The sequence below is a fragment of the Scomber scombrus genome, chromosome 22, assembly GCF_963691925.1.
Source record: "Scomber scombrus chromosome 22, fScoSco1.1, whole genome shotgun sequence".
Lineage (NCBI taxonomy): Eukaryota > Metazoa > Chordata > Actinopteri > Scombriformes > Scombridae > Scomber > Scomber scombrus.
The window spans coordinates 18065554-18078941 of record NC_084991.1 but is presented as its reverse complement, the minus strand read 5'-3'; the positions used below and the strand labels follow the sequence as shown (position 1 = coordinate 18078941).

Below are 13388 nucleotides of genomic sequence, written 5' to 3'. Positions count from 1 at the left end.
TCCTTTTGCCTGTCTTTCCTTCCTTCCCTTCTTATTTATTTCCTTCTTTCATTCCTTCCTTCCCTTCTTATTTCTTTCTTTCCTTCCTTCCTTCCTTCCTTCCTTCCTTCCTTCCTTCCTTCCTTCCTTCCTTCCTTCCTTCCTTCCTTCCTTCCTTCCCTCCATCTTTTTAATGATCCGACCCACACGAGATCAAATTGGTCTGTATGTGGCTCTTGAATGAAAATGAGTTTGACACCTCTGATCTGCAACTTCAGCTTAATAAACCACTGGAATGTGTCTACCTGGTAGGACAAACTCGGGGAATAGCTCATGGTCACTGGGAGGAGTTACATCATATTGGCGCATTGACGTACGGTGCGTGACGAACCAGGAAATAAAAGTAAACAACGCGGATAGGAAACGATGTTATGTTGCGCTAGTCATCCGTTCTCACTCCGAGTCTGGGATTTTTGGTGCTTTATTCAAAATGCCTGACGGATTAATAACCCGATAAGGGCAGGGACCCGGTTACAGACAAGCTGAGAACCGGTAAGACACCAGTAAGAGTTGAGGAAGTGTCGGACCCGGTAGTCGTGAACGACAGCTAGCTAGATATGCCAGTTTCCTGTGTTATTTTGAATTTGTTTACAGGATGAAATGCCCCCACGACCATGGTAATAAAACACCTCCTTGACGTTTGGCCTGTCTTGACGAATAAAAAAACCCCATCTTGTCACCCTCATGTCGTATTGTTTTTTCTGTAGTTGTGATTAAGTGTGTTCGCCTGTTTTTCCACTTGTTCGTTTCAGATCTCGCTATCGTTATGTTAGCCATCAGATCGGCAGAGGAGGAGTCCGCAGAGATGGAGGAGATGGACACCTCGGAGCCCAACTGGTGCTGGTTCTACTTGGCTGAGTGTGGAGTGTGGCATATGTTTGAGGTCGTACAACTTTTCATACACACACACACACACACACACACACACACATATATAACGAAGCTCACCGCATCCTTGTACCGCATGTTCCCGCCCATTGCCCCTCCCTCAGTGATACTTCATGCGATTTGAATCCAAAGGTTTTGCAAGTTTTAGTGCCAACTAAATCAGTGCAATGTCACAGATTTGCTTTTGTCTCTGGCTGAGGTCAGTGAATCAATAAAATTACAGGGTACAGTCTTTGGTGGGGCTTTAAATTGGCAGTAAATGCAGCAAAGTCTCCTATTATCTCTGCATATAAACAGTGGATGCTGAGGTGGGGCTGCAACTATTATTTCCTTTATAGATTGATCTGGTGAATATTTTTATCTTCTAATTACTTGATCTATAAAATGTTAGAAAAGGCTGAAAAGTGCCTTTCACACTTTCCTAAAGCCCAAATGTCTTAATATGATCCTTTTTGTTCAATCAACAGTGCCAAACCCAAATATTTTAATTTCCTATCACATAAGACAAAGAGATGCAGAAAATCCTCACAGTTCTTCAATCTGTGGCTTTTTTTTTTTTTTTTAATCTGGAAGATAAGTGATGAATTGAATCCCATTTGATTTTGTTGATATCTGGTCAGCTCACCCATTACTACAGTTTAGAAATTAAACATAAGATTAACTGATCTTTCTTAATTTCACATCAGATTGATCCCAGTGCAGCCTGCTCTGTGACCAGTGCTCAGATTGAGCAGTGCTATAACAGGAACCAACGTGGTGTCATGGAGTTCTACACAGCAAAGTATACGTACAGGCTCGACTTCTCGGGTATAACGATGAAAAAGCAACTTTTTTGCATGACTCTGCACAGTTCAAGTTATACTAAAGCTACTTTGTCAGACACAGATTAGTCAGCCCTGAGAATTATGAAAGCAAACCAGGAGGATTTTGAGTTCAGAATTAATCCTGTTTCAGAAATGATTCTTGTATTTCTAATCTTTATTAATTTCCTTGCCAGTTATGCGACAGATAAATGTAACGACAGGAAAGCAGCGGCCAATTAAACGGTCCCTCCACTCTGCAACTGGCTTCAGGTAAGACTGAACATTTATGGCACTTTTTTGTTTTCACTTCATCCTTTTTATCTAGCAAAGAAAAGAAACAGAAAGTTAAAAAGAGCAGGATGGTGTTGTGAGTAAGGAGACAAGGCTTTAAAATGAAGGTCAAAGTTCAAGCATCTGCCATACTCAAGAATCCTTAAGGTAAATTAAGGAAAACTAAATTCCTATCAGCTCTCCATGGATCTGTCCTGAAGCTGACCCTGATTGTTGGTCTCTCCAAAAACAGCAGGAGCAAGAGAAAAGAGGATTTATTCAATAGGCACAGAGGTCTCCTTTTTTCACATTTTAGATGGCACATATTGACGTCATGCAAATGCAATCAGTCTTATCATGCTGTCAAATGTTGCTTCCTGAACCCTCTCTCCTCTCTCCTCTCTCCTTCACTTTCTCTGTCAGATTTATTTGTGATAACCTTGCTTTGCCTGTTCCCTGTCATTGGGAGAGAATCAATACAGATGAGCCCTATCAGGTTAGTAAATTACGTGTGTATATCATGCACATATCACAGTGTATCCACCTCGTTTGCAGTTACGATGATTTCAATTAAATGTTTAAAAAAGACAACAAAACAAATCTTTAAACATAATTGTAAGCATGCAAAGTAATTCAGGTAATGTCCAAAACAATGCACAACAATGTATACCATATATACCAAAGTGCATTTACTGTAAATAAAAATAACTTTTTATGTACGAGTGATCAGTGAGTTGAATGAACCAGTATGCACCTCAGTTATTTAATCAAAATTTCAAACCCTTGATGATAGTATATTCAAATGTGAAGTCACAAAACAAAATCAGTTTGTACCAATGTCCTGTTCTGTAGTGTTTCTATATCAGCTAACTCTAAAGCCCAATTAAAGGATATTAGAAAACTGATTTCAGTTTTCAGTTTATGACAAATGCCACAAAAACAAAACCCAACCACAATGACAAGATCTAAAATAATTATAATTATTATTTTTGGTTAAAAATACTGGTCTTGTCTTTTTTTATTTTGCAACAGCAATAGTGAAAGTGTAACAGTTGGAAGTGCTTGATGCAAACACTTCATATAGCTTGATGCCATCACTCGTGTGTGACTGTTTTGTTTCAGCTCATACAGCTCGGCAGAGACACCTATGAGTTTAAAGAAGTAGCCAGACTGTATGAAAGGACCATGGATCATCCAATCAAATCCATCCAGAGGATTCAGAACCTGGACCTGTGGGAGTTCTTCTGCAGGTAACAGTTGTTGTATTGTTTCTTTAGCTATCTTATCTTTTTTTTTATGTGGTGCAAACATCTTAGCTCTTTATTCTGTCTTTCGTTCTATTTTCTTCCATATGTTTTTTTGACACTAACTACTTCTAAAAATCGTCATAATTCATTATTACACGTCATTTTAATTAAAAACATTTTAATGATGATAATACATATTTTGTTTTCATCTTTCATTGCTTAATGATTGGCACAGCTGCTCCCCTCTGTAACCCGTAGTGGTCACAGACTCGCTCCAAAGTATCCAGTGCCTAGCTCTTCAACATGCTGTCAGCATCCGGATAGCAAGATGCTTTAAGTAGCTTACAATGTGGAGGTCTGCAGTGATGCCCACATGCTCCCAAAGGAATCTTTTCTGATAGATTTAGTTACCTCTGCAATGTAATCTGTGTGCAAAATTGAAAAGGTGCACCAACTGGACGGGTGTGGATAACCTAAAGTTGAAGATGGTCACCCTCATTGTAATCTGTCAAAATGATGGATAGCCTTCAGATTTTTCCGTCATTGTTTAAAAAATTCAGTCAATGATGAAAAAAATATTTCGTTAACAGCAGCAGCAGCAGCTTTCAGCTCTCACACATGATACAAACAATAGTACTTTTCTTTAGCTTCCACCACAGACAAAGCGTCTTTCTGTTAAAGTGAATAAAAAGAATGCAACCAAGGTTAGAGCATACTTACGTTCAACAAAAAATGTCATTGATTTTATTTCAACATCTAAAAACCACAAGGAGTCAGTCACATCTTTGAGCACATGATCCCTAAAGCCCTTTGCAATGGCTTGAAAATGTACTCATCCTGTAACAAGGCAATGATCAGTACTCTGTGTTGTGTTGTCATTCCTTGGTTCTCCCCTAAGGAAGAAAACACAGTTGCGAAAAGTCAAGCGCACATTGGATATTGAAGAGCGAATGCTGTTTCATGGCACAGGACACAGCAACATACAAGCTATATGTACGTTTAACTTTGACTGGCGGCTGACCGGAAGCCATGGCGATGTTTATGGCAAAGGTAGACCCCCTCTGTGTCGTGATACAACATCATGAAACAATTCACTGTACTTTTTTTGTCAAATTTTAACTCGTACCTCTTTCTTTCAGGGAGCTACTTTGCCCGGGATGCTAAATACTCCAGTAAATTCTGTCACACCACGGGGAAGCACAACACCACTTTACAGAGACATGGACTCGCCCCGCCAATATTTGCTAGTGAACCACCTTATAAGACCATGTTCCTGGCCAGAGTGCTTGTCGGAGAGTACACAGTCGGTCATCCTATGTACTGCAGACCACCTTCGAAGGACGCCAGCTTCACCAACTTTTACGACAGTTGCGTGGACGATATGGCCAATCCAAAGATTTATGTCATTTTTGACAGCAACCAGATTTATCCTGAGTATCTGATTGAGTTCTACTGACACCTAACACACTTTTTTCTTATCAAAACATAGGAACTACAGAGGCTGGATCTCCAACATGGAAATATTTAGGATACAAAGTCAGATGATGAGTTGGAACAGAGAGAGAAGCAGTTAAGAGACCTTTGCTTTTTCTTTCAGTTAGATCCAGAGCCTAACTGGAGCATGGGTCATCTAAAGTGCCTTCAAGGAAATGGAAAATCAAGAAAACAATACAGACTTTGTGTACAGTTTGTTTACTGTACAGTATATCTTAAGATGGGACCTTGTGGTTGGAACGTCTCTGTGACTTATAAAAAGGCTAAGAAAAAAAACTGAACGAAAATCTGCTTTTACTTTTACCAGTCTTAGTGGAAGTTTTGTATTTAATGCAGACTATGTGCTTGCTTGTTGAATATCTGTGCACAGTTGTTAAAAATAAGAGTGGAACTTGCAGCCTGTAGATTATAGGTGATGTCCTGCCACCGTCCACAGCCCTTCTCTCACATCCAAACAGTGCCACGCATGAGTTTATTTACAAGTCATACTTCCAAATGACGAAACCAAAAACCATGACGTGTTCATGCTTACCCATTTAGCTCCGTGATCTGAACATCTGTGTGTACCTAGTACAATGCATTGTGTAGACATGTATTCTTTTGTTTTTATTCCCAAAAAAAACGCTTCTACCTCTGCATTTTTTTAGACCATGCATCAGTGCACTTTACTCTTTCTGTGAAAGGGTCGGTTATTGTGTCACAGTGACATAAAGTTGTGATGTCTTGTTTACCTGTGGTCCTTGAGCAATATGTTTCAGTGTATCTTCTCTGATTATTGACTCCAGTCTTTAAAAGACTTTTTTTCATCCCAAACCAAAATTTATTCAGTTTGAACATTTCAATTAAATCATCCGAGTGTGACGTCACCACCTGCTAACATCTCTCTTAAAAAAGAATAAGCAGGTTTTCTTTGCACCTGGTGTAAATTGATTAAAAAAATGAATGTAGCCAGCACATGTATAGCACTGTAATGAAAATTAACCACACAATGTAATATTGCTTTGCTATGTACATGTGTTGAATTCACTGTATGACGCTTGTGTGTTGTTTTTGAGCAAGGGAGGACAACAAAAGGAGGATTCAGAGTACTACATTTGCCACAAGGTGGTGCAACAGTGCAAAATTGGATCTTGAGAGACTCTTGCATTTCCTCATAGTTAATGCAAACCGGTGTCTTCAGTCGTAACACTACACCTGTATGTGTGTGTGTGTGGGTGCGTGCGTGCGTGCGTGCAAAGAGTGCGTGCAGCTATATGTGTGTGTCTGTAATTTGCACATGTTACAACCAATAAACTTTTCAACAGACCTATTCAGTTGTTTCTTGAAGAACATCTTTCAGAGGAAAGCTTGTGACACAAGTAAATATACCACACAGTATGTTGTGCTCAGGGTAATAGCACGTGCTGATCCAGTTTTGTAAGTCATCCCCAGAGGCGTGGCTATGAATGACATGAATGACTCAACTTCAGCTGAGGCAGGCACATAAATGTCAATTTTAATAACTACCTGAGCAGATAAGAGAGGACTGTCAGTTTTAATCTGATTTAACTAGTTTTTATTGTAGTATATTCAGTTTCTGTCTGTCTGGACAATGTGGTACAATGAGATGAAAATGGAACCAATGGACACATCAAACACCCCATGGTGCTGGTATTACCTGGGAGACTGTGGAAGGTGGCACAGATTTGAGGTAATTGTTTTAAATATTTCTTTAAATCTACTACACTATAAAATATCAAGCAGATCTGATTGTATGAGGCATCACTATTTTCCTGTTTTCTGTCCATCCTGCAGGATGACACAAATAACTCCTTTAGGAGTGAGGATATTGAAAAATATTACCAAAACAACTTGAAAGGAGTTTTAAACATTTCTTCATCCAGCTGTCACACCAAGATTGATTTTGCAGGTATGCCAGTAAATGTGGTTCTTCACATAGAGTTCTCATTGATTGGGTGACATTGATTGACTTTGTGTTCTTAAATAGCAATGTTGCAGACTGACCTCAGTACAGGGAGGCAAAGAAGAATCCACCGAAACTACAACATTCAGAGAAGGTGAATATGATGCTTAAAATACATGAGTGTAACAATTTATCTATATTACATACTAGTCCTAGATGAGTAAGTATAAAGTTTGGTTTCATGAAAAATGAAAGTGAAACTGTCAGTTCGGTGACACTAGTTAATGATCTCCTCCCACAGTTGCTCCTGCTTCAGTGCTGCTCCTATCTTCTGGGAAATGGTTGATGCCACAGCTCCGTATCAGGTGACAATGACAGAAATGAATAGAAAAATTGTTTAGTAAGGCTAATTATGACTTTAGTATAATAACAATAATAATGTTGTAATAATGTGTCTGCTATCAGAGTGGTTTTGAGGTGGTTCAACGTTTTCACGGCCTGATACACAGTTAAGTTATTTTAAAGGGTTTTTTTTAACAAAAAAACATGTACACACACACATACACACACGCACACACACACACACACACAACAAAACAATTCCAGCAAGAACCATGGGGTTAGCAACAAATCACCATGGAGTGAGCAAAAAAAATGACTTAGCTGTTCAGCAATTAGCTAGAAACTTGAATTTATCTTCTACTCCTACATATTAAAACTTTGGTCTTCATTGTTAAAGATTGGCAAACTAGCTGTAGCATGGTAGCTCATGGTAAAAAAAAAAGCAAACAGTTTTACGCCACGGTAAAAAACATACTAAAATGACTCTTAACATAATAAGCATTTATAACTGTGCCATTCATAATGTCTTTGATAAAATCTTTAATTCTGAGGTTTTAAATGTTCAAACTGAGCAATATATCATAATCTTCAGCTACTTTTAAAAACATTTTTGTTTTAATGCATAAAAACCTGACAAAATGTTACTCACCTGTCAAGATATATTGCAGACAGTTTTGAGCTCAAGTCACAAAAACATCTATTTTGTATTTGCCAGTTACATTCATTTGCTTCCAAGTAGTGTTTTTGCTTTAACTTTATGTTCATAAAGAATCAGACACAGTCACTGGAATGTAAAGTCTACACTGTTCATATGCTTTACTGTATGTTTTCATCTTACAGTTGAAGCCTATTTGCATTATGATATATTTTGCAGTTAATCCCACTGAGTGAGCTCAACTCTGAGTATCAGACTGTGGCAGATTATGTGACGAAAGATGGGCTGTTGGACAGATCCATTGTATCAATCAGCAGGATACAGAATATGGACCTTTGGGAAATATTTTGTAGGTAGGTCGATGAGTTTTGCTCTATCCACCCTGTGTGTCACTCCTCTTCTTTGTAAGCAATAATGTCTTTCTCTGTGTCAAAGGAAAAAGCAACAGTTAATGAGGATTCAAGGTGTCCAAGAAATTCAAGAGAAAAGGCTCTTTCATGGGACCAATGCCAAAAATGTTGACAGCATTTGCAAGTATAACTTTGATTTGCGATTAGGTGGACAAAACGGCCACTCGTATGGAAAAGGTAAGTTAATTGATTCAGTAATAACAATGCAATAATACACATAGAATCATTTAGCTCTGTCTGTTCAACAGATTTTCCTCAGTTAATGTACTTTTGTTTTGTTTTTCATTTAGGAATATATTTCGCAAGACATGCATCATTTGCGGACAAATACAGTGAGATCAGCACAAATCCTTTGTCACTGTATGGCAGCACAACACAAGGTGAACAAACTAAGATCATATTTTTGGCTCGGGTGATAACTGGAAAATCAAAAGTTGGACAATATCATTTCCAAAAACCTGATCATCAATGTTCTGAAAACCTCCATGACAGCTGTGTGGATGATATTATCCCTCCCACAATTTTTGTAATTTTTGATCCAAATCAAATATATCCAGAGTATTTGATTCAGTACAAATGAATGCAACGGAGCACAACATGGGTGATGAATTTTCATCAACATTTCCAACATTTTTTACTACTTTTTTCCAACTAGCCCAAAACTGCAATGACATGCAGTATAGCGATTCTTTTTTAGATTCCTGGAATCTATGTTTATATACCTTTAGAAAAGGAAGTAGGTCTATTTATTTTATAACTTTATTTTACAACTGGGAAGTATGAGTATAAAAGGAATGGTTAACATGTGTTATATTTATTTATAACAAGATAATAGAACATGACACAGATTATTTAATAAAAATCGTGACAAAACCAAAAAAGTTCACAGCTGTTTATTTATTTGTGTATTCTGTGTGTGATCAGTATTAGGACTGTGGATAAAAATCTTAAAATTGTAGGTGGTTAACATTTAATATTTGGGTGTTAGGTTATTGTGTGTGTGTGTGTGTTTGTGTGTATTCTGACATGTTGACATATTCCTGTTTGCTCGCTCTGCCAAGCCACAGTCAACACATAAAGAGGACAGATCAACAACCAATTATATCTTTCAAAGCATGCCCATTGAAAGATGCATTAACAATGAGGAAACAAGCCTCTCGTCTTTTCCCCTTAAGAACTGTTGAGGAAATCGAAACTTAGCTCACACAAGTCAGAAAACTTTCACTACAGCCAAACTACTGACGTGTACACACGGTTTGTTCTTTTCACAACTAATAATAACTTCCATTCCATTACTAATAACCTGCACAACAACTTGCACTGAATGTGGCTGTGGTGTGTCATTCATGGTATGCAAATGTTGGATTTTTGATACCTGTTACCTGGCAACATCAGTGATACAGTCAGTGTTAGCATTGTTGTTTCATTCAGTGGAGTTCAATTCATTACTTCTTTTTTTAAAGTACATTTTTTAATATAATTGTTTTGGTCCTAGTTCGTGTTCTAATACATGGAGTGTAATGTAAGTGTACTAAAAAAAACTGTCAGCAGAGGTCGCTATTGCCACAGTGAACATTTGAGCAATGGAGTTTGAACTCTTCACACAGGTCAGCTCTGGCAGGTCCACATTAATTGGTAAATGGACTGCATTTATATAGCGATTTTTTTTTTTTTTTTTTTTGTCCTGACCAATTAAAGTGGTTTACACTACATGCCAACATTTTCACACATTTATTCACTGATAACAAGGTGCCAACTGGCTCATCAGTAGCTCATTCACACACTCACACACAACAATGGCACAGCATTCAGGAGCAATTTGGGGTTCAATATCTTGCCCAAGGACACTTTTACATGTGGACTGGAGGAGCTGGTGATCGAACCACTGATCTCCTGATTTGTGGATGACCTGCTATACCACCTGAGCCACTACTACCCATACTAGATGTGGGATATTTCTGTATGAAGCTTGGGCCTTTTCAAAAAGCCACCTCTTAGCATCATCATTAGTTTCCCAGGGGTGAAAGCTGGTGGTCCTCATATAGAAACTATTTTTGCTCATTAAATTGGACATCCACTGTCTTCCATGTCCATCGTCTCCCAAATTTAAAAAAAAAAAAAATGTATTTATTTTTTTAATCAAGCACAAGAAAAACACAATTTGGAATAGCTGTATAAAATGAAGGATGGAATTAGATCAACAATGGTTGAAGTGATGTTAATCATAACTCACTCTCACTTACATTAAAACAGTACAAGAAAGCTTGCATCATATTTAGTCAATTTTTGAATAATAGAGGCAGCACTAAGGCTAAATGCCAGTTTTAGACCATATAACTACTAACATTGATATTTCACTGAACAGAAATAAAGGTTTTCATCGGTCAAATTGATGAATTCTCATTTTCACCATGCACTTTAAGAGCATGTTGGCCACCATGTATACTAATAGCCTTTTTTTGCTTGTTTTCTCCTGTCATATCCAACAGTTTGTCTCACAGGGAGAATGATTTGCTGAATTCACATGACAATGTGTTACATCTGGGATACTATCAGTTCCTAATGTGAAACAATGAAGTATACTGCACGCTTTGCAAGTCAGTGACCTTTAGTCAGTGAATATTTGTATGTGTGCCTGACTGTTTTTGCATAGATCTACAAAGCCTGTATCTACAGTGTAGTAAAACCACATCTAATGTCCTTGAACTTCAGTTTGCTGAAACACCAAGACATAAGGTAGTGGCCATATGTTCCCCCTACGCCCACATGCTTACCTAGCAGGCGTGGTAGAGAGGGGTTGGGAGGAAATCTTTCATCTGCTTCAGTTCCTTTCCTGTTGTGTAGTTTTAGATGTTTACTTATGCATGTACAGTAGGCCTAGGTATTGCTTTAGCCATCAAAAGTGAAGCCTGCTGGATATGGAACAGCTGAGCAAAGATGTAGCCCTTGTGTGAAAAAACTAAACTTTTTTGAAACACAAAAGCACCTTATTAAAGTTCACTGGCAGTTAGGTATAAAGTACAGTAACAAGCACATACTGAGTGTGGAGGGGTGTGTAAAGGCTATATATATATTTCCTGTTTCCCCTGTGCTGAAGGTGTCTGATTTGCATTGAACGCTGGGATAAAGGATCCTGAGGGATATTTGCTCCCCCCCCCTTTTTTCTCTCCCTAGGGGTCATATGACATTACTTTCATGTACTTTCATAATGAGTTTTATCACTATGAGAAGGATAAGTTCACTTGTTTTGCCAAAAAACTGTAGCTGTAGAATTAATTTCCAAAAATGTTATACTTCAGGGTTTTAATGAAAGCTGTCATGCCCTGAATGTATTTGATATATTATCATTTCATCAACTAAGAACTTTATGTCTAATCATGAAATGCATTTGTGATTTATTATTTTGCTCAGCATTTTTGCAATATACTCTAGTATTATCATATTAACTGTCCAGTGAAATTTCCATTTCATAAGAGAACGTAGTGTACTTCATACAGAATATTTGACTTTATCAATGACGTACACACACACACAAACACACACACACACACACACACACACACACACACACACACACACACACACACACACACACACACACACACACACACACACACACACACACACACACACACACAAACACACTCACTCACATGTATGCATATTCAATATTGTACAGCCCTTATTGGTATAGTATTGCTAGGATTCCAGGCCATCATTTCTAAGTGATGAGTATAGCAGGTGGAACTTTTAAAATAAGTTTCTTTTCATGCAGAACAAACACTTTATTGATTCAGAGTTATCATGGCTACATAACAAACTATGTCTTCACAGATGTACGAGTTCCACTGCGAAACTTTGCGTTTGAAACTGGGACTGTGAGTTCTCACAAGTCAGTAAGTGAGTCGAGTTTGATATCTACTTAAATATTTACAGCTTGGTGTGCTCAGAGCTTGCCGTGTGATTGGAACCTCTTTGATGTCTGCGTGATCAGATGATATCAACATGTTGAGTTTTTTGAAAAGTCTAATTAGTGGTTCCTTCCCAGAATGCTGTGTATGTGTGTGTGTTTTATTGAGAGAGACACAGAAAGAGAGAGGAAGGAACGGAGTTAGGGACTGCTCTGACTTGATAAAATTGGCCTACAATGTTTAAATGTCTAAATTATTTAACATTTCAATATTTTGAAAAAAATATATTTTGGTATTCTTAATTACACTGAGTGAGCCTGATCGGAGCCTCATATCAACTCTGTAATACTCTATTCACTCTAATCACTATTCACGTAAGTTAATAAGTTTTCACTCATGACATCACTTAACTGAGAGCAAAAATCATGTTTTTATTATGGAAAAAGGATCATTTTTCTTTACAAAACACAACATATTTCCAGCTACACGTTTTCTATAATTTAACCAAACGACACAATCATCAAAAACATATAACATCATTTTTAAGAAGCTCTCTCTGTGTCACAAACCCCACTCTGTGACAGGAATCACAACCTGATGTCACTGAGCAGAGAGGGAAAAAAAACATACACTGTATAAAAAACACATTTTAATGTAGTTGTCTAATGATACTATGTATCTATATGGAGAAATGAGAGAGAGGGGGTGGGCTAATGCAGCACAGTGTTGTCATTTTCACAAAATAACACATATTAATAAATTAAGTTTGATCATTTTGATCACATGAAATGAAACATCTTCATTGGACACGAGGGACACGACACAGAAGTGAGGACAGTTCTTGCTTGGCACGAGAGGCGATAAGACTCAGTACAAGCTTTGGCACCGCTATTTCTCATAATCTGTCTTTTTTTTTTTTTTTTTTTTTTTTTTTTTTACAGTCACAAGCATTTCAAATGCAAACAATCTTCAGTGACTCAGACAACATATCAGTTGGAGCAATGTATTGTACAGCACTGTATTGAAGGGTGGTACCTGAAGATGTCTTAACACTGGCATGCTGTTGATACTATGGATTTACTGTGTTAGGAGTAAGAGTTGAAGGCTAAATCACCCTGAGGGAAATTCATCAGGGATTTGATTTTTTAAGACAAACCAGCTGGCATAAAAGAAGACAACTTCAAAACCCGTTATTTCACTACTTTTGCTACACCTTCATTCCAATTAAGCACTCTAAAAAAACTCAATTGTTTAATGTCAGTGAAATAATAATAACAATAATCTGATTTCCAGATTTTCATTCTTCTTTTTTTTTTGGACTTTGCTATTATTTACTTTTGATGTCAGTGTATCATTTAAACCAAAGGGCATCACATTATAAAACATCATAACAAAGGTGACATAGTTGTAGCTGTTTGACCCACCA

At 37.6% G+C, this 13388-nt stretch overlaps 2 protein-coding genes across 3 annotated transcripts; both read left to right on the top strand.

The window, feature by feature from the left end:
• The first annotated feature begins 393 nt into the window (after positions 1–393).
• LOC134004725 (protein mono-ADP-ribosyltransferase PARP11-like) lies at positions 394–6036 on the top strand. 2 transcript variants are annotated; one of them, XM_062444098.1, is made up of 8 exons: positions 394–531; positions 792–922; positions 1614–1734; positions 1925–2000; positions 2424–2496; positions 3123–3250; positions 4146–4297; positions 4387–6036. In XM_062444098.1, exons 2-8 carry the CDS (start codon positions 806–808, stop codon positions 4701–4703), a joined length of 984 nt encoding a protein of 327 aa, XP_062300082.1. In that variant the 5' UTR covers positions 394–531; positions 792–805; the 3' UTR covers positions 4704–6036. The 2 variants fall into 2 exon arrangements, with proteins under 2 accessions (XP_062300082.1, XP_062300081.1); XM_062444097.1 differs by having other exon boundaries at positions 394–656.
• Positions 6037–6332: 296 nt separating this feature from the next.
• On the top strand, positions 6333–8674 carry LOC134004712 (protein mono-ADP-ribosyltransferase PARP11). The gene is made up of 7 exons (XM_062444078.1): positions 6333–6431; positions 6536–6650; positions 6729–6798; positions 6946–7009; positions 7861–7994; positions 8077–8228; positions 8342–8674. The coding sequence occupies exons 1-7, from the start codon at positions 6333–6335 to the stop codon at positions 8629–8631; spliced, it is 924 nt and encodes a 307-aa protein (XP_062300062.1). The 3' UTR covers positions 8632–8674.
• The last annotated feature ends 4714 nt before the right edge of the window (positions 8675–13388 follow it).

Bases quoted from the DNA above. Each gene is read 5' to 3' on its own strand.
- LOC134004712 (XM_062444078.1), top strand. From the start codon at position 6,333: ATGTGGTACAATGAGATGAAAATGGAACCAATGGACACATCAAACACC. The intron at 6,651-6,728 runs GTATGCCAGTAA...GTTCTTAAATAG, and splicing joins CACCAAGATTGATTTTGCAG to CAATGTTGCAGACTGACCTC. The intron at 6,799-6,945 runs GTGAATATGATG...CTCCTCCCACAG, and splicing joins AACTACAACATTCAGAGAAG to TTGCTCCTGCTTCAGTGCTG.
- LOC134004725 (XM_062444097.1), top strand. From the start codon at position 635: ATGAAATGCCCCCACGACCATG. The intron at 657-791 runs GTAATAAAACAC...TGTTCGTTTCAG, and splicing joins GAAATGCCCCCACGACCATG to ATCTCGCTATCGTTATGTTA. The intron at 2,001-2,423 runs GTAAGACTGAAC...TTTCTCTGTCAG, and splicing joins CACTCTGCAACTGGCTTCAG to ATTTATTTGTGATAACCTTG.